The sequence below is a fragment of the Rhinatrema bivittatum genome, chromosome 3, assembly GCF_901001135.1.
Source record: "Rhinatrema bivittatum chromosome 3, aRhiBiv1.1, whole genome shotgun sequence".
Classification (NCBI taxonomy): Eukaryota; Metazoa; Chordata; class Amphibia; order Gymnophiona; family Rhinatrematidae; genus Rhinatrema; species Rhinatrema bivittatum.
In genome coordinates, this window is record NC_042617.1 from 61302314 (window position 1) to 61323732 (window position 21419).

Consider the following 21419-nt stretch of genomic DNA (forward strand, 5'->3'; position numbering starts at 1 on the left):
CTGCATGTGAAAAGGCAACACTGCAAATATTAAGCCAGGCCTTAAAACACCATCTCCTTTAGTAAACATAACAAACCAGGGTGCTTTAGATTCCCTACATAGAAACTGCACTCTAGCAGAATATCTCACATTGTTTACACATGCAGAACACAGAATATGGAATAAAGAGGCCAGAAAGCATAAAAATATCTAGTGAAAAACTAAACCAGAAATCTGCAACAAGCCAGACTCTATGCAGTGTACCAATAGAAAAGCAGAAATGTCACAATGTCTCCTGAAACATCAAAATATAAAATATCAATCATAATAGTAAAACCATACTAAAAAAGAATATTTCAAAATAGCTGACAAACAGAACTGTCAATTAAAAACATTGTCAATTATAAACATTTTTAAACATTTCCCAAAAAAAACAATAAAATATTTCAAAACAGATGTATCAAATAACATCCAATATTTATAACAAAAAATTTCCCAGCTTTTCATACCTGGGAGCCTTTATTTCCAGATGCCCGGAGATTATTGTGGAATAGCAGGGGAGAAGAGGGGCTATTTGTGCACAGATTTTCTTCTCTTGCTCTAATACACACATGCACTAACACACTCTCTCTTCTCCCTCTCTGGGACACGAGCAACAGCAGCTTCCTACTTCAGCCTCTGTTACTGATGTTTCATGTTTAAATCCAGTATCATGCAGCTGAGAGGGTCTACACTGTGTCAGGCGATGCAGAAAGGAGGGTCTCGTGGCTAGCAGCACCACCATTGTGAATGTTAATTCAGCGTTGGGCAGTAGAGAAGGGGAGCCCCATGGCTGCTGGTAGCACCATCATGAATTTTAACCTCCGATTTTGGAGCGGCCCTGGAGGGAACGGGGAAAGCCATCGGGGCTACCCTCGGGCTCGGCACGCACAAGGTGCATATTTGTGACCCCCCTTGCATGCGCCGATCCCGGATTTTATAACATGCGCGCAGCAGCGTGCGCGTATTATAAAATTGGGCATAGATTTGTTCGTGCCAGGTTGAGCGAACAAATCTATGCCCGCGCATAAGTTTAAAAATCTGGCCCATAGAGCGCATTTTTAAAGCCAGATGTTCCTGGATCAAAACTTGAAATTTGCTTGTAAATACTTACACGCTGTAGCACGCGCTGGGGGTCCTCTGCTGCATAGCTTTACTTCTGCTATGCATGATGTGTAAGTTGTAAAACAAAAATTTCTAGGCAGATCAGCCAGGTTTAAAGGTTGGGGATAACAGGGGAGATGGAAGGTTATTAAACTAAGGGGGTTTGGAAGTCAAATCTCTTACCTGGGCAAATTGATAATGAACTGGGAAAACTGGTAATGGTGTTGGCGAGCATGTCTTTTAAAATCCTTCCACTTATGTGGTAGAAGCAGCATTTGCGCACATAGGCGGACCCATTTATAATTGTGCACACATGTGCATGGTTAAGCTATTTTATAACGTGCACATTGTGAAGGCTCACCGCCCGTGCTGCCCTGGGTGCCGCTCCGCTGCCTCCGATTCAGGCCCCTCGTGAGTCCTGGATATCCCTGGAGTCCCCAGTCTCACAGGACTCCCTGGGTTCAGGTCTCCACCGGCCCTGGTTTTGCTGGGCTTCTGGGTTCTCTTTGTATGGAGTGGGGTTGAAGCAGTCCCCCAACCCCCAAAGATAACACAGAGAGAGAAAGGTTCCTCAAAGTATTTTTATAAAGCAAAGTAGCTGAGTCTAGTACACTTGCTCCGTCACCTCAGGAGCTGCACAAATGACCCTGCCCCCGCTCTCTAGCATTCTAATCCCTTAGCACACGTGCTGGAGCAAAGGTACTGTTTGAGCCCCCCCGGCTCTCCAGTTCACCAGCAAACACCCCTTAACACAGGTGCTGGATCAAAGGTACTGTTTGAGCCCCCCCCCGGCTCTCCAGTTCACCAGCAAACACCCCTGCCCTAACTTCCCTTAGGGTACAGGTTATCAGTTTCCCTTTTCTGGCTAGGCTGTACCCATGAGGCAGCTGGAGGATTCCTCTCCCCTGGAACCTACCTCCATTTCCTTCCCTCCTGTTGCTTCCTGGCACTGGCTTTTTCTGGCCACTGCCGCTACCTAGGCACGCCCTCTTCCTCTAGCTCCCTAGGCTCACCTGTGTGACTCATTAGCCCAAGTCTGCCACCTGCTCTCCTCCAGGCTCTCCCTACAGGTCAGGTGGTGGTTCTAGGAACCTGGGATTTGTAGTTTCTCGCCTTCACCTGCTCCCCCTGCTGGCTGGCTCTAGTATTACTAGCCACCTTATGGTATCTTATCCATTCCTGCCCCTCCGGCAGCGCTGCACTACATCACAACATATACGCATGATTGTTGTAAAATGGCTGCGTCCCTGGGCGTGGGCCGATACACGCTTGCATGTGTGTATCTGCGTGCCGATTTTAAAAGTTACCATCCCAATGCACTAAGGGCCGGATTTTAATACCTAGGCAAGGGCGTACATTTGTGCGCGCAACCCGGCGCGCACAAATGTACGCCCGATTTTATAACATGCGCACGCAGCCGCACACATGTTATAAAAGCCAGGGTCAGCGCGCGCAAGGTGGTGCCCATGCGCGCGCCGAGCCCTTGGGGAGCCCTGCTGGCTTTCCCCGTTCCCTCCAAGGCCTCTCCGAAATCGGAGCAGCCTCAGAGGGAACTTTTCTTCCACGCCCGCCCCCCCATCTTCCCCTCCCTTCCCCTACCTAACCTGCCCCCCCCAGCCCTACCTATACCTCCCCTAACCTTTATTTTATAAGTTGCGCCTGCCTCTGGGCAGGCGTAGGTTGCGTGCGCCGGCCGAGCTGCAAAGAACATGCCATACTGGGTCAGACCAAGGGTCCATCAAGCCCAGCATCCTGTTTCCAACAGTGGCCAATCCAGGCCTTAAGAACCTGGCAAGTACCCAAAAACTAAGTCTATTCCATGTTACCATTGCTAATGGCAGTGGCTATTCTCTAAGTGAACTTAATAGCAGGTAATGGACTTCTCCTCCAAGAACTTATCCAATCCTTTTTTAAACACAGCTATACTAACTGCACTAACCACATCCTCTGGCCTCAACTCCGCCCGCGACCAGCCCCCTGATCGCCCATTCAGAAACGCACCAGGACTTACATGTGTCCCGGGGCTTTGTGCGCGTTGTCGGGCCTTTATAAAATAGGATTGGCGCACGCAGGACCGGTTACGCCCGTAAATGTTTTAAAATCCGCCCCTAAATGTGCCAACATATTTGGGTCTTGCTGTTTTGTGCAGGTAGTCAAGGAGGGCAAAATAGCTCAGATAGTTATGAAAATGTTATCTATGGTTGTTATACTCCCTGTCTCACCTCCTCCCCTCCCCCCAGCCTAAAAACATCTCTGAGAATATTGTCTTACAATTTAGTTGAAAATACATGTGCTGTGCCTGCATGCATTTTTAGATGGACTGAGAATGGCAATTTTCAAACAGGGTAGTCTAGGTGTGTTAATCCATTTTAATGCAACCAGATTGCTTTGACAATTGTTCTCCTGGGCGAATGAAAGGAGAAAATGACCATAAACTAATTTGCTTCCAGATTCTTTTGCTATCCAGAAATCCTTGTGAGTTTTAAACCATGTCTTAAAATATAATTAAAAAGGACTCTGATAAAATTCTTAACAGTGAAGATTTTGTTGCTGCAGTTGTCCTAGAATGTGTTGTGTTGAAAGCTTTGTATGGGGCAAGAAATATTTTGTGGTTTGCATCCACTTTGTCCATACATGTTAAATACACTGTTTAGAAATTGAAACCTGCTGCTTTTAAGCATTCTAATTATACGTTAGTAGGTGAAAGGGAAATCAGAAATAAAGTAAAACATTTGTTCACACCTGTTAGAGCTTAACCCTTGGTAAACATTTTTTCAACTGTTCTTATTGCTTGGAAAGTATCCCAATAATGAACAGTGTGCCATTTCCTTTCTTTTGCATGTGGCTGGATTTCCAGTAAAGGCACAAAAGGAACTGCTACCAACAAATGTGTTTTGAAAGTGTATCAATTGCAAAATGGTTCTGGAAAGTTACTGCAGACCAAAATAATGTGCTTGATTCTGGACTGGATGTATTTGTACATATTAGTGATATGTTAATTAAACTTTTTTCTAATCGCTTGTGATGGAATGCATAACAGTTCCATTTATAATAATCTATCCAGAGTCATTGCTCACTATGGAGATAATTTTCAAAGGATTTACATGCTTAAAACTGGGTTTTACACATGTAAATGCACTTTACACATGTAAGTGGGCTTTTGAAAATTGCTACAATATATGGCATTGAATTGTCGATAGGTTTTACACAAGTAAGTGCTTGATTGGACTTTTGAAAATTGCTATGATATGTTGCATTTATATGTGTAACTTCTTTGAAAATTACCTGTCTTGTATAAATGAATTTCTGCTCAATGCAAGCTAAGCTGTGATAGACAGAATACAATGCAGCATATTAGCACTAATATTGTAGTAGTAAGGCTCCCATTTGTAAGTTGTGGTTGATTTTTGTTTCCATTTTAAACTATTAATTTTGAGGTTATATAAAAAAAATAATTACCATACTGGGTCAGACCTAGGGTCCCTTGAGCCCAGTGTCCTGTTTCCAGCAGTGATCAATTCAGATCACAAGTACCTGGCAGGATCTCAGATAGTACATACACCCCATATTGTTAATGCCTAGGGATAAGTAGTAGCTATTCTCAAGTCTATCTGGTTAATAACATAAGAACATAAGAAATTGCCATGCTGGGTCAGACCAAGGGTCCATCAAGCCCAGCATCCTGTTTCCAACAGAGGCCAAACAAGGCCACAAGAACCTGGCAATTACCCAAACGCCAAGAAGATCCTCCAAGAATGTGTCCAAACCTTTTTAAACCCATCTACGCTCGCTGCCTTTACCACGTCCTCCAGCAATGAATTCTAGATTTTAATTGTACATTGAATGAAAAAGAATTTTCTCTGATTTGTTTTAAATGCGCTACTTACTAACTTCATGGCATGTCGCCTAGTTTTTGTATTTTATGAAGAAGTAAATAACAGATTCACATTTACCCATTCCCCCACTCAGCCATCTCTTCTCCAAGCTGAACAGCCCTAACTTTAGCCTCTTCTCATAGGGAGTTCTATTCCCTTCATCATTTTGGTCACCTTTGTCTGTCTGTCTACCATTTCCAGTTCAGCTACATTTTTTTTTTAAATGCAGCGACCAGAACTGCATACAGTATTCTAGGTGCAGTTTCACTATTGAGTAATACAAAAGTATTATGCCATTTCTCTGTTTTTATTTTCCATTCCTTTCCTAATAATTCCTAACATTGTTTGCTTTTTTAACTGCTGCCGTACACTGAGGCAAGGAATTCAAAGTATTATCCACTATAACGCCCAGATCTTTTTCTTGCTGGTAAACACCTAATATGAAACCTAACAAGTAACTACTGTGTCAGTTATTTTTCCTCATATGCATCACTTTTCACTTGTCCACATTAAATTTCAACTGCCATTTGGATGCCTAATCTTCCATTCTTGCAAGGTCTTCTTGCAGTTTCCTAAAATCTCCTTGTGATTTCACTACTTGAAATAATTTTGTCATCTGCAAATTTTATCACCTCACACTGTTACCTTTTCCAAATCATTTATACATATAAATATACTAAAAAGCACTTAAAAACTACAGATTTTCTTTTCAGGGCAATAAGTGTATTTTTAACTTGTTTGGCTGATGAGTGCCCATTGATGAAGATGTCTGAGATTGCAGACTGCTATGGCTTGGACAAGTAGAAGAAAGAGAAGAGTTACACAAATTTTATATTTGTTTGGCCCACCTTTCTATATACAAAGTGACTTAAAATATTATTAAAATTCAGATAAAATAAGGTCCTGCCCCAAACAGAATACAGTCTGTGTGGATACCTGAGGCAATGGGAGATAAAGTGACTTGCCCAAAGTCACGAGGAGTATCAAGAAGATATTGGAAATGCAGGTGGAGGGGAGCAAGCTTAGAGGAAAGCCAAAAAATGAAAAGTGGTGGATTCAGTACTGTTCATCAGGATATCCAGTCACAACTCATACAAGAGAACTGTGCTTGACCAGGCAACATTACACTGGGTAGCTAGGAACCCACATGAGTAGCAATTGCTCATTTCCTAGCATGTAGACAGATGAACTCAGGACCAGTGGGTTATGCTGTCCTGCCAGAAAATGGAGTCTGAGCAAGCTGACATCTCAATTTATATACTCCTGCAGTGACACCAGCCTGCCAGTATTCTCTGTCTCCAGCAGATGGTGGATGTGGTCCTATCTTCAGGTGCTTGGTTTGATGGCAGCAACCTTGGAAGTGGTGCCATGGGTGAAGGCACATATGTGTCCTCTTCAGCACTCACTGCTGTCTTGTTGGAACATGCAGTCTCAGGACTATTCGGTTCAGCTCCACTTGCCAATGGAAGTCTGCTCTCGCCTCCAGTGGTAGTTGCAGGAGGCTCATCTGAGAAAGGGTGTTTCATTGACCTCCCTGGACTGATTGATACTCACAGCAGATGAGTTTTTAGGGTTCAGGAGCTCACTGTCAGGTGGTGATGGCTCAAGGGAGTTGGAATGCAGAAGAGTCTCTCTGAACATCAATCGCCTGGAAGGCCAGGCAGTCCGGTTGGCATGCTTGCAGTTCAGCCACAGACTGCAGGGTCAAGCTGTCCGAATGATGTTGGACAACGCAATGACGGTGGCCTACATCAATTGATAGGGAGGCACCAAGAGCCATCAATTGTCGCAGGAAATAGACCAACTTATGGAATGGGCGGAAGGACATCTACAGATGATCTCGGCCTCTCACATTGCAAGAAAAGACAACATAAGGGCAGTCATACACAGCAGGGAGAGTCGACCCAGGAAAATGGGTGTTGTCGGACAAAGCGTTTCAGTTGATAGTTGCTTGCTGGGGCCTTCCATTCTTAGACCTGCTGGCAACTTCCCTGGGCATAGATGCTTTCGTACAGGTCTGGCTGGAAGACAAGCTGCTTTATGTCTTTCCTCCGTGGCCCTTGTTGGGCAGGTTAGTTTGCAGGATCGAAGGCCACAGGGGGATGGTACTCCTGCTGGCACCAGATTGACCCAGATGCCTGTGGTATACAGATCTCTGAAGACTCCTGGTGGAGACCCCCTTTCGTCATCCGCTGCACACGAATCTGTTTCGGCAGGGACCGGTTCTTCATAAGAATCCGACTTGGTTCTGTCTTATGGTTTGGTCCTTGAGAGGGCTCACCTGTTGAAGCACGGATATTCTTCTGCAGTGATTACCATCTTGCTCCGCGCTCGTTAGTTCTCTATTTCCTTAGCCTATATATGGGTTTGGAGAATGTTTGAGGCCTGGAGTGAGGATCGCAGTGTTCTTCCTCATTCAGTTAAGATTCTGCTTATTTTGGAGTTTTTACAGGATGGGTTAGATAAAGGATTGGCCCTTAATTCTTTAAAGGTGAATGGTGACTCCTTGTCTTCTCATCCTGATGTGGCCCATTATTTTTTAAGGGAGTGAAGCATCTTTGGCCTCCCTTGAAGTTACTGGTTCTATTATGGAGTTTTAACCTGGTGTTGGATTTTTTAGCGGGCCCTACGTTTCAATCACTGCATAATCTTTCCTTGCAGCAGTTGACCTTGAAGACTGTGTTCCTGGTGGTGATATATTCTGCCCATCGAATTTCCGAGCTGCAGACCTTGTCTTGCCAGGAGCCATTCCTCTGGGTGACTCCTGGAGTGATACAACCTTGTACTGTTCTCTCCTTCTTGCCTAAGGTGATTTTAGATTTTCACTTAAATCGGTCCATTTCTTTGCCATCCTTGGATAAGGGCAAGGATGCAGAGGAGTATTGCCTCTTGCATACCTTGGATGTCAGGAGACATGTTGTATGGTACCTGGAGGTTTCTGAACCTTTCTGTAAGATGGATCACCCGTTTGTCCTTCATGGTGAAAGGAAGCAGGTTGAAACAGCTTAGTTGGCTACTATAGCTTACTGGATTAAGAAGGTGGTCACGGCTGCATATGTGGATGCCGAAACGCTGTTAGAACCACTGTAAGCTTGATATGAAGTGATTTTTGTTTATAATTTATGCTTAGTAGTGATATGAGTGACCATTTTGAAATATAATGTGGGATAAAGAAGTAAAAAATTTAAAACAAATGAAGGCGTTTATGACTGAAAATTGGAACAAAAGTCTATATGTTTCCAGAATTACAAAAAGAAATGTTTGCTTGTGCCCATCCCTGCAACCTGCAGTACTGTTACTACAAAGAAAAGCTATCCCTATTCCCTTAGAGCCGGATTTTAATACATACGTGTGGGCGTACATTTGTGCGCGCAACCCAGTGTGCACAAATGTACGCCCAATTTTATAACATGCGCGTGTAGCCGCACGAATGTTTTAAAATCTGGGGTCTGCGCACAAGGGGGTGCACACTAGTGCACCTTGCGCGCGCCAAGCCCTAGGGGAGCCCCACTGGCTTTCCCTGTTCCCTCTGAGACCTCTCCGAAATTGGAGCAGCCTTGGAGGGAACTTTCCTTCCCCCCCCCCCCCCCACCTTGCCCTATCTAACCCCCCCCCAACTTTTATAAGTTGTGCCTGCCTCTGGGCAGGCGTAGGTTGTGCATGCCGGCCAATGGCCGGCCCGCGATCCCGGACACAACGCCAAATGGACGCTGTGCCTGGAGGCTCCGGCCCCACCCATTCCCCGCCCCTTTTTTCAAGCTTCGGGACTTACACGCGTGCTGCCGGGCCTTTTGAAATTAGGCCCAGTGCGCGTAACCCCCCTACACACGTAAATCCTTGAAAATCTGCCCCTTAGCATCTATGCATGTTTTATAAGGTTATAAGCAAATAAAAATATTAGAAAGTAAACAATTCCAGGTTACAAGGCTGTTTTGGTATTTATTTTTCTTATTTGTAGCAACTGGCATTCTTATAATTTTTAATGAAATGTATTCTTACTGTAAAAAATACAGGCCGTGGCAACAGAGATGGAGCTTTGCCCCGTGTAGCTTTTTTCCATTAGGCTTCTGTGCTCTTATTTTGGAAACGTGTGCATTATTACATTCACAGCCGGTGTTCTTCAATGTTTTCTGCAGTTCTTTGTTAAACTTTTTGATACATTTTTAAATAAAAAAAAACAAAAAACAAAACAAAAACAGTGGCACTAATCTGACCCCAATGGGTTTGTGTTTTTAGCAGCCTTCATACAGCAAGTACCCTAGGCATGTCACACAACTTAGTTGGCATCTGATACTGCATAATAATAATTATTTACAAATTCATAGTAACATGGGTAGATGATGGCAGAGAGCAATTCCCTTATCCACAAATCTGGTTTACACTGCTAAGGCTGTTTCTCATCTACCAGCCTTGACCACGATATCATGCCTTGTCCTGGTCAATTTTCGTAATCTTCATCTCTCATTCCACTATCATGCTGGGTAGGTGGATTAGTATAGATGTTTTTGAACTTAATCCAGCACCCAGCTGCAATCCCTCCTCTGCCCCAGCGGTTTTACCACCAAGCTTTGTAATAATCTAAGCAGCCACCAGAACTAGTAAAGAGAGAAATCATTTATGCATAAGCAGATGAAAATTTGTCATTCTCTTAATATATTTTCCCTGATTATCAGTAATTTAACCCCCTTTCTTTGGCCTTTTTCCAAAATAGTTCAGCAGCATTCAGTTCACTGGCCAATCTTTGAAAAGGTATTGTTTAATGACTGTGCTTATAGAAAGCTTTAATTATCATAGAAGTTAGGGAAGAAGAATTGTCAAATGATTAGTAGGTACAGATCCAGTTTACAATTTAGCAGTTTTTCCCTCTGTGTGTTTGGTTTTACTGATACTATATTGTTTTGCCCATGTGCCTTTATTTGAGGCATTAAGAATGTAAATGTTGATCCACTGTAACAGGCTTTGTACTCCCTAGTTGGAAAAATGTGACACAAAAGATGACGATGATGCCACCTGGCAGATGAGTTAGACTGTGAAAGCTCAACGTGCTACTTACTTACTTTGATATTCTCAGTTTTAATTTAAAATGAAGTATAACAAACTGGTTGTGACTGACACACATGCACATACACATAACATTCTCGTTCTCTGGGTGACTTTGAATTCAGAAATGCCTCCATTGGATTTTGCTGCAACAAAGAAGCACAAGCTAGTTTTAGGTTTGTTTGCATTCAGGAAACTGTTTGCCAAAGTTGAAATCACGTGAGGCAGCTATGTCAGGTTTCAGTGGCCACACCTCAGCCAAGTAGTTTCAATTATTCAGGTCTAACCTTTGCTGGTAGCATGTGTTGCTGTTCTGAAGCAAAGCGTTCAATTTCTTCCCTAAGAGCACAAACAAAAACTGCAAAATGCAGACTTTGCAGTGAGTGAGCAAAGGAGTTTGCAGTAGTTTGAATAGGCTACAAGGCGTTTTTAAATTTTCTACGGGCAGTAATTGGATTTGCAACAGCATAAATGGAATCTGTGCCCAGCCACCCTGGTAAGGATACATTGCCAGCACTATTTTAATAATGGACAATTAGTTGTTTTGTTATAGCTTAAGCAATTTTCAAATGATCAAGGGGGAGGGGAGGAGGTTGTCTTTCACTTTTCTTTTAGAATTTTATCTTGTGCATCGATAGTATCTGTGGTGTGGATCATGTGAATATGGGTTGCCTGTATTAAAAGATACACTGGAAGTGTTTTAAACTGAAGTGAGTATTACTCATCTGTTTTCATTTTAAAAGAAGGCATAGATGTTTTTGTTATATCTTTTTGACTTTGCTGCTGCCCTAAAACTAATATTGAAAACTGCAAAACAAATTAATTGACCTTGCTTTAATGGTGGACTTTTTACAAAATATTAAATTGTGCATATTCTCACTGTACTTCTTATATTAGATTGATTTTAGATTGATATTCATTTTGTGTGTATGGTTTCCCAAAATGATAATTTAGCCTTCTGATGACTGATTTGTACAAGTTTACCATATGCTCAAATTAGGGCAAAACCTTTCATTATCTATATATTCTGAGGTAAATTATGGACTGCTAAATGCTCTCAGGTACCAGTGTCAGGTGAAAATATGTGTGGATTTCACTGTTTTGCATACTGCCTTATTTCTGTAAGTTAATGGAGTATAAAAACATATTCACAGGGTTGATCAGTGAAGTAAAACTACAGACAGATCTTTGCTTAAGTATGAGCATTAACTAGTTAAGATCCTTTAACATTTTATGAGCTTTTTAGCCAGAAACAAAGATCACTAAAGATCACCTCTTTGGGTGAATGCAAACAAAAAAATCATTCTAGAACTTTATGATCATGGATCCCCAGACTGAATAGAAAAAAATAGGGATGCTTACTGTATAGAGAAGCAAACGTGTCTGCTGTTTAGTGTTTGGAAAACCGAATATGGGACAAGTCTTTTAGAACCTTTTGCTAGTATTTTACAGTAGATTGTATTGAATTTTATTCATAGAATGCTAATATATATGTTAAGCAGTAAGGCACTGTATAATGTGACGGAGTAGAGAAGTAGCCTAGTCACAGTGGTTAGAGCAGTGGCTGTAAACTAGGGAAACCAGGGTTCAGATTCTGTTACTGCTCTTTATGACCTTGGGCAAATCACTTTTACCCTCCATTGTCTGAAGTACAAATTTAGATTGGGAACCCATTAGAGACAGGGAAATACCCACAGTACCTGAATGTAATCCACATTGAAGTGCCTGACAAGCAGAATATAAATCAAATAAACAAAATTATCACTGTGACTTTTTGGAAGACAATTCAGTCTTTGGAATTTATTTAGTTTGCGTAATAAGTTAAATTGACATATCAGCAAAAACAGGTCATAAGCAAAATGGTAAAGTTTAATCCAATGCCCAAAGTACAAATCTTTATACCCTTCATTATGCACGTTCATTATGCACGTTCATTATGCATAGGAAAGAGGTATTTTTGCTCTGAATGGTGCGTTGCCATATTAAGTTCTGTATTTCTCAGTTAGCGAGCATGACTTATTCAGGGAAACCACAGTTTAAACATTTTTGTTGAATGCCTCTTATTTTATATCTTCAATGCTCAAGTGGCATTGTCAGATACATATTCATCCTTTCTTGGTGCTGAGTTTTCTTTCCAATCCATGGATACTGTATTTTTGGCTCCATAAGACGCACCTACCATAAGATGCACCTAAAATTCAGAGGGGGAAAAGTTAAAAAAAAAAAAAAAAAAAAAAAAAAAATGGTGTGCTAAACTGCCTCTGTTCCTGTGCGTCTTATGGAGCAAATTAGGGGAGTGCATAAACATTTTTTTGTCCCCATTTCGTTTTCGGGTCTGAGGGCCATTTTGGTCCACTCCCCAGATCAGAAAACTTTTATCGTTCTCTTTCTGTGAGAAAAAACCCCCATCCCAACCCTTTAAATTTAATTAACTACAACCCCTCACCTTCCTGACCCCCCCCCCCCCCCCCCCAATCAAGACCTGCCAAAAGTCCCTGGTGGTCCAGCGGGGGTCCGGGAGCGATCTGCATTTTGGCCGTCGGCTGCCAGTAATCAAAATGGCGCCGATGGCCCTTTGCCCTTACTAGGTCACAGGGGCTACCAGTGCCATTGGTCGGCCCCTGTCACATGGTTGGAGCAATGGATGACTTGATGCATATAATCCTGAACCTTTCAAGCTTGAAACAAGTTGAGCACGATGGCACCTAAAGTCTCAATTGAACCAGCATTTGCAACCTCTTTTCCACCAAATGAAGATATCCAGAACTCAGGCATTCCCTAGCATGGTGGCTAGATCCTTTAAATCTCTTCAGAGGTCAGTATTTTCACCATCCTCAAATTCAAGAGACTTTTAACTACAGAGGCTGGGAAGCTATCTAAACATTCTATCCTTATAAGGAGTCTGATCACTAGAAGAAAAGTTACTATAAACAAACCATTTAGAATTGAGAGCCATCTTCAATGCTCTCAAAATATTTAATCTGTGGCTAAAGAAAAAGATAGTGTTAGTCCATATGGAAAACTAAGTAGCCATATTCTGTATAAACAAGTAAAAAGGAATAAGCTTTCCAATTTTGTCATCAAGCCTGCAAGATTTGGAGCTGGGCAAGTCCATAAAAGATTTTTCTATGAGCTCTCTCTCCCCTAGGGATCAGAAATCAAATAGACTAACAGGGTCATTCATCAAAATGCGTTATGGTGTTAACACATGTGATAAGGCGTTAATGCCATAACACATACGATAAATGTGTTATTGCACGGCGCAAATGCAAATTTTTAGAAGGCGCGGGATTTGGGAGGGATTAATTAAAATGAGGGTCAATATCGCACTGTGCAATAACATAACGCATGCTATCGCACGGTTTTAATGCAAGAAATAACTACACCTTTTTTTCTTGGCATTTAGCTGTGTGATATGCTTGACATTTATTGCAAATTGCATTTAGGCCATTTCTGGGCTTGGAGAAGGAGAGGAGTGGAGTAAAGAGAGAGAGAGCAAGCGCCTCTGGGGAGGCCTTCACAGTATTCAACTATTTATATCACTATAGGAGGGCCAGCTAATAGCTCAAGGTGAGGTGGTGTTGGTGGTTTAGGGGCCAGTTTTACATGCAGAGTGATGTGTGAACAGCACAGTACACAGAGGTGAAGATTTGATGTCATTTGGAGTGAGGAAAATCTTGCAAAGTTGAGATTACTACTATGTTCTCTCGCCCTAGCTTGATGGATGCTATAACAGGATACCATCAAGCTAGGGCAAGATAACATAGCAGAAATCTCAATTTTGTGAGACTTTCCTCACTCCAAATGATGTCAAATCTTCACCTCGGTGTACTGCGCTGTTTGTACGTGTCACTCTGCATGTAAAACTAGCCCCTAAACCAACACCTCACCTTGAGCTATTAGCTGGCCCTCCTATAGAGATATAAATAGTTGAGTACTATGAAGGACTTATAAATAGTCAATCTCTCTCTTTCTCTTTTCCCCCTCCCCCACCCGGGCAGTTTGCGAGCTGTGTAAGGTTTGCCGCAGCCCACGAAACTACCTATGCGATGTGGTGCGGTAATTTAAAAATTAAAATGAGAAGGGGGGGGGCAAATGATTTTAATTGCCTCAGCAAATTTGGTTTCTGTGGCTACATGCTGAGCTGTTATGCTGAACAAGAAGATCTTACAACTTCAAATGAAAAAGGTTGACTATCTGGTGATCCTACCTTCACCAAGATCCCTTTAAATGTCCTGTCCTCCGCTTACTTCATTATCTGCTAAGCCTATCAGATTCAGTTTTAAAAGTGGTCTGAGTTCATCTTAATGTACTATGAAAATTTGGAAGGAATTCTATTTCTCATCAATGTACATTTGCCCAATTCATGAAAAGCCTAAATCTTAAAACTTCAATCAAAGATCCTCCTGCACTTTGAGATCTACATGTGGTTCTGGCTCAACTCATGAAAGCACCATTTGAGTCTATGGCAACAACAGAACTAAAATTCCTTTCTTGGAAAGATGTTATTTTTGATAGCAGTTACTTATGCCCAGAGAGTGAAATTAAGGCTTGTAATTTGTTCATAGTCTTCTTATACTCTGATTCTCCATAACAAAGTAGTTTTGAATGCTCATCCTAAATTGAGCTCTCAAATTAATCTTAATTAATCTATATTGTTTTACTAACATTTTTTCCAAGGTCACATCTCAATAAGGGTGAACAGACTCTTCAAAAATTGGAATGCAGAAGGGCTTTGTTGTTCTATTTCGGAAGCCTTCACAACTGTTTCTGGCCTTCAACACAGTCTGAGTCTTTCGGTTACAAAGAGGATTCTTTCAGTTTGGATCTCTGATTGCACCTCTTGTAATTGATCAGGAAAATACCTTCAATCTAAGGTAAAAGTCCGTCAAGTTAGGGCCACAGCAGCTTCCTTAGTGAATCTTCATTCTGCATCCATAGAAGATAAATGCTAAGCTACCATCTGGTCTTCCATATGTACTTTCACTACTCATTACTGCTTGGAAAATGCTTCCTATCAAGACAGCAGTTTTAGCCAAACAGTTCTGAAAAGTCTATTGAATTAATTATTTAACTATCCCTCCAGTGATGGAAAAAATGCAGGTTGCATGTTTTCTCCAAAGTCTATTGATTCATGTAGCCTTCAACTTGGGAGTTTATACTGGTGTGGCTGAATCTTGTTCTGCATGTCCAAGGAAAAAGATAAGTTGCTCACCTGTAATTTCTGTTCTCTATAAACAGTAGGACAGATCAGCAACGCAATTCTATTCTTCCCCCCATTAGAGTAGAAGGTTAGCTTGCTATAATGACTGAGGAGACTCGCATAATGGTGGCTTTGCAGGAAGGTCCGCACATGCCCAGAAATAACTTTTTAGATTTTTTTGAGCTCTGAGAGAGCTTTTTTCTGTCTTGATACCATCAGATGATGTTACCCACTTGTGTGGCTGTTCTGTACTCTATCTAGAGATAACACCTGTTACTGGTTAGTGCCTTAGCTTTCTCTTCAGTAGACCAAGGCCTGGATTTATCAAAATGCGGTAAATATTGCATGCGATGGGAAAAGGGGCATGTTTTATGGTAATAGGGAGCTTATCGCAATTTGCGCTAATACCTATGCAAAGAGCTAAGTTACCGCAAATTGCTATCGCTTTTTCGCACTTAGCGGTAAGTGCCAGAATGTGGTATTTCCTACATACAACCACTGGGGGGACCCTATTTACTACCAGGAAGGAGGGGAGAGAGAAAGCGCGAGCCTAGCCATAATGCCCTGACCCTAGATAGGTATTTATATCTCTATGGGAGGGGCCACCTAGTAACTCGAGGTGAGGTTTAGGTATTAGTGTAGGGGTTAGGGGCCACTTTGACATTCAATGTGAGATGTATGTTCAAGAGAGAGCCCAGAAGTGGCTCTCTCTTGAACATTTGATGACCCTCGGAGTGAGAAAACTCACCCAAAGATGAGATTTGTGTAATGTTCTCTCAACCTAGCTTGATGGACCTCTATCCCACTGTGGAAGGTATTGTCAAGGACATGTGAAACTTGCGCAATGGAGATTTTAATTTTTTGTATTCTAAATTACTTATGGAATATTGCCTTAATTATTCTTTCATGATGAATATGTAGCATATAGTATGTAGATTAGTGAAACAAACTCTTACTTTTAATGTATTTTGTTTTGTATTTTTAGGTGACAGAATGTGTAAAATGTACAGAGGTGTAAAGACTTTTGCAAGGCTGTATACCTAAGTACTTAATTTTATGATGAACTTTTTTTCTCCACTTTTCCCTTTTTTAGATAACTCCCTTTCCAGACAGCATGCCCAGGCAAGATGTTTGCTTTCTGGCTAGAAGCGCTGGAAGGAGGTCTCCTATGAGACTTGCCCTCAGTGCCACATCCAGCAGGGTTTACTACTGTAGCAGTAGATGATTTCCCTCCATCCTTTCCTTCTCGAAATTGAATGCATCACTTTTGTTCTGCATTACTGGCCGTTTTGAAGTGAAAACTCAAATTTCACTCTTTGGCATTGCAGGTCTACAGGACCAGCTCAATCTTTTTGCATTTTGAGAGGAAACAATTGTAATATGGATAGCTCTGGCGTGTTCAAAGGAAATAATTCCAATTTATTATGGAACCTGAGTATATTCAGTACATATGATTCTAGAGTTATTTTACCTGATTCTTGTATGTCCCCCAAATACAATAATATATTGATACAGGGAAATACTTTCTTCCATACTTGCAAAACTGAAGTTCTTGATTTACAGATTTTACCTTAATATCACTGTTGATCTTACTCAACTAATATTACATGTCACAAATCGAAAAATTACTCTCTGGAAAAATCAATAAACAAATACTTCCAAAAAAGAAACTAATAGGTGGTTCTTAAAACCAAAATAAAACACCATCAAGAAGTAAAAAAAATAAATAAATAAATAAAAAAATCAGAAATCATCCAAAAATATATATCTGTTTATACTAAGGCACTCATCTAATTTAGAAAAACTTCTTGTAAAAGAAACCCAAAACATTAAACCCCATCACACTCTTCTTCATTATATATTCCACTTTTTTCTAGTTTCCTATTCTGGCTACCTGAGAGATGTAGCAAATGCAAGACCCTTCAAGAGTATCTGATCCCTCTCTGTGTGGACTTGAAAATTGTGTACTATATTGTATTTGAAAGTCCAATTAAAGATGTGACAGCTTGCATAAGCACAGTTTTCTTCAGGACCAATAAAACTGCTCGAACTCTGCACTGCAAAACGACATAAGTTTATTGCTGCTCTTGAATCCATACCTTGAGCCTGCCTTATTATGTAAGGCTGCTAGGAAGTTTCTAAAGAAATGGAAAGGAAAAGTATACATAAAAACTTTCAGAAAACATTATTTATTTAATGGTTGCACAAATAATGGGTATTGTATGTAGTGACTGAGTTAACACATTTTTTTATGTACCCTTGTACATTGTCTTTCCTAAAATAGTAAATTCATAAATAAAACATACAAATACATGTATATTGAGCTATCCAAACTGTCCACAAAAGTTATTTGGGTATGGTTTAATTAGGTCAATGGACTTTTCTATGCATCCTTCCAAGTTTGGATGCTGAGGGAACTCCCATCGATTAAATGCTGAATTCTGCATATATTTGAAGGATTGTGCTGTTCATATTGAGATCTTTTCTGTATAATGACTGGAACAGGAATTTGCATTCTTTCAGTTAACCAATCATTAAGTAAACTTTTAAGAACCTGCTGTGGAATGGCAGTACATTGATGTAATAGCCCTTTTTTTTTAAATTTATTTTTCATGAAATGTCAAACTGTAACACAAGACTTGTTACAGAAATTAAAGCATACCATTAACATCAAATAAATTAATAACAAGAAAAGGATTAAAAAAAAAGAAAAACAATGTTTTTGGTAGGCGTCTCTTTGTAAAGAAAAAAAGGGGAGCCAAAATATAATCCTAGTGAGAAAACCAAGAAATATGAAAAAAACAAATAAAGACCGACATAATATATCACTTAACATGACAACCTAATTAGTTAGCACTAGCAACTGGTGATTTATAAAAATCCAGAAAAAACCTCAATTGAGAAGGTTCAAAGTACACATATCTAACATGCAATTTCAAAATACATTTACCATAGAAAATGAGCAAGAAAATGTGCACCAAAGTCTAAAAGTTCTTGGCGCATAGCTAGAAATGTTTTCCTCCAATCTTGTATAGACCTAGTAATATCAGGATAAATCCATACTTTCTGTCCACAATATAAAACATGCCTATTATGAAGAAATAATCTCAATAGTAAATCTGTCTTGATGAAAAATAAAGGAAACAAGAAGGGTGCCTCTATTAGTCACATGAGTCTCTTCTAAATTCTCCAATAAAGCAGTCAGATCTAAGCCAACTACTGCCCTTTGAACATTCTCCAGGGATAAGTCACCTCTCTTCTCAATATGCAAAAAATATACTTTGACTATAGGTGGAATTGCTTCAGAAAGAATCTTCAGTATTTCCAACATATTTTTAAAACTGATCCAGTGGCGAAACATTGTCCACATTAGAAAATTCAACACACTCAGATTTAAATACCTAATAGAGTTCTTCATATTTTCTAGTTTCTTTGCATGCACCAGACCACCTTGGACTAAATTAAACTGGGTATTCTATATTTGGGTAACCCACTTGTCCAAATCTTCAAGTTTCTCTTTTGTGTAGTAACTATAGTCTCGGCAACGTGAATCACTGATAAATATCAGAAGTCAGAGTCTAAAGAAGAAATAGACTTTTCTGGAGAAACGAGCTACCCATACAGTGTCCAGAGTAATCACATCAGGATTAACCGGATTAATCCAATAAATAGTGCTGCCCAACCCTGCTTCGCTGGGAGTCCCCGAAAGGATTTGATTCACCAAACAAAGGTGTAGAAGCCAGGACAGGAGGACCTCCATTTCCACCTTCATCCACCAAGACTCATTGTTCTCCCGGCAGCAGTGCCCTCTCTGCTGCGCTTCCTATCCCAGCTCTCGCAATGCTTGTGTGTGTGTGTGTTGTGTATGTGGGGGGGGGGGGGAGGGGGGGAATGCTGCCCCAGCCAATGCCATTGAGTCCAGCACAGGTTCCTGTGGACCACAAACTGGCTCAGTCTCTCCCAGTGAATTGCGTCATTGCAGAAAAGGTGTTGTTGGAGTTCCAGGGCTTAAAGACGTTTGAAAATCTGGTGTGATGCCACTCGCTTGCTTCCCAGTAAACACCACAATGGAACTAGCACCTGGAGAAAATCCTGATGTGGTAAGGAACCCAACAATCTTCTGCTGCACCAGGCCAGTCAAGCTTAGTTTGGAGACTTATATAGGTGTTAATTTCATCTAATGTTGGTCTATATAGAGAATTCTTTGATGTGAAAACAGAATAATGTAATATTCACAGTGTGTTAATCATACATTAACACTTTACTTTGCCCTTTTCTTACTATGTGGCATTATAGAAATGGAAAAGTCACTAGCAGAGATGCAGCTCACAAATAGCCGGATTTTAAATCGTCCACGTGCGCAGAAATCACCACTTATGCATGTGGCCGGGCCCTGTGCGCGCTGCATGCATTTTAAAGTAACTTATAGAATAAAAGGTATAAAAAAAGAGGCAATTTAGAGGGTGGGGAGGAAAGGAGGTTAGGGTAGGGGGTAGGAAAGTTGCCTCCCAGTCTGCTCCTAAATTGGTTATCCAGATAAGTGCCGACTTTTGAATATTTCTGCCACTTATCTGGCTAAATTTTAGATGGAAAATTTTTTATCTGGCTAAAATTTAGTCAGATAAAATAGGGGCTTTCTGGGGATGTTCTGGGGTAGAGTTAAGTTTGCCAGATAAGTTATCTGGCTAACTCCAGTATTTATCATCTAGCTAATTTTGGTCGTACTGCAGAGTGCAGCTGTACTGCTGAATATCCCACCAAAGTTACAGGATCATTCATCAAAATGCATTATGGTGTTAACACCATAATGTATGCAATAATAATGCTATCGCATGGCGTGGATGCAAATTTCGGGAAGGGGCAGGATAAGGGAGGAGTTTGGTGGCAATTATTAAAATGAGGGGCAATATCACACCATGCCCAAAATGGCCATAATGCAATCTATATAAATAAAAATGTTAAATAGTTTGGACAAAATCGCTAATCTCAGAAACCACTGAACCGATTGCTTTCAAATGTGGACACAACCTTCATTTCACATACAGGAAGGTTCTTCTGTACTTACATTACAGATATGTCACACCTGTGACAGGTAAAATAGGTTTAAAATTTTTTTCCAGAAAACAGCGACATCTGCTGGATATAAGCGCCATCTGTTACACCTTACACTAACACGCTACACTAATCATTTCACCAGTCCAGGTCCACGTTTCACTTCCATTTTAACACATTCGTGTACTTTTTTCGCCAGAAGATAACTCTTTCCTTTACAGATAAAATACACCCACCACCCTCCTCACACCCCCCACACACATGCCAAATTTATTTACTTCTCAGGCCCTCACAACACATACAAAACTTGACAGAAGTCAAGGAGGCTCCAGTGGGGGGCCAGGACCGGTCCGGGACACATCTCCTGCACTACGGCCGTCGGCTGCCAGCAATCAACGTGGTGCCGATGGCCCTTTCCCTTACTATGCCACTCGGGGACACCAATGGTGGCAGTAGTCCATGTGACATAGTAAGGGCGAGGGCCCCTCTGTGCCATTTTCAGGACTGGCAGCCGGCGGACCTTTGCCCTTACTATGTCAGAGGACCTACCGCGGCCATTGCTCCACCCCACTGACATAGTAAGGGGAAAGGGCCGTCGGAATCCGTTTCAGTGCTAGCAGCCGACGGACCAACACCAATACATCGCTCCCGGACCGCTCCTGAATGCCCGCTCCACCGACTGACATTTTTATCAGGTCTCAGGGGGGTCTGGAGGGTGGGGGGTGGTAATGAATTTATTGCGAACATCTTGGGGAGGGGTCACGAGGGGGGGCAGGTTTCATTCATTCAGCAACTCTGGGGGGGCAGGGGGGGCTACTGTTTTTCACGGGGCTGGGGGAGGGGGGCAGGAGAGTGTGGGGTGGTTAGTTTAAGAGAACTTTTCTCATAGGGTTGTTTTTTGGGGGAAGGTTCACACACAAATACATACACTAAACTTGCACGATCTCGGGAACGCAGCAAAATAGCCCTCCCCAGACCACAAAACAAATTTGGAAGTGTAAATTTGGTTAGGCACTCCCCTATTTGGCTACATAATGCGCACAGATGCCCAGGGACAGACCACATGTAGCACCAACAATTTTAATTTCCCAGGTCTTGGGAGGGGGCAGGAGGGTGGGGGGTTATTA

The 21419-nt window shown here is 41.4% G+C and overlaps 1 protein-coding gene across 5 annotated transcripts in view; it reads left to right on the plus strand.

Moving 5' to 3' along the window:
• EML4 (EMAP like 4) overlaps positions 1-21419 on the plus strand; it is a 422649-nt gene that overhangs the window by 121696 nt on the left and 279534 nt on the right. Inside the window, exons 1-2 of one of the 5 annotated variants that reach the window (XM_029593312.1) lie at positions 10337-10533; positions 14718-14914. The exons of 3 other annotated variants lie outside the window; for them this stretch is intronic. Coding sequence is in view for 1 of the 2 variants with exons in the window: in XM_029593310.1 (XP_029449170.1) it covers positions 10509-10533 (25 nt within the window). In the remaining variant the exon portion in view is untranslated. Of the gene's footprint in view, positions 1-10336; positions 10534-14717; positions 14915-21419 lie in introns of those variants that run through there. One more of the 5 variants, XM_029593310.1, reaches the window with a different exon arrangement.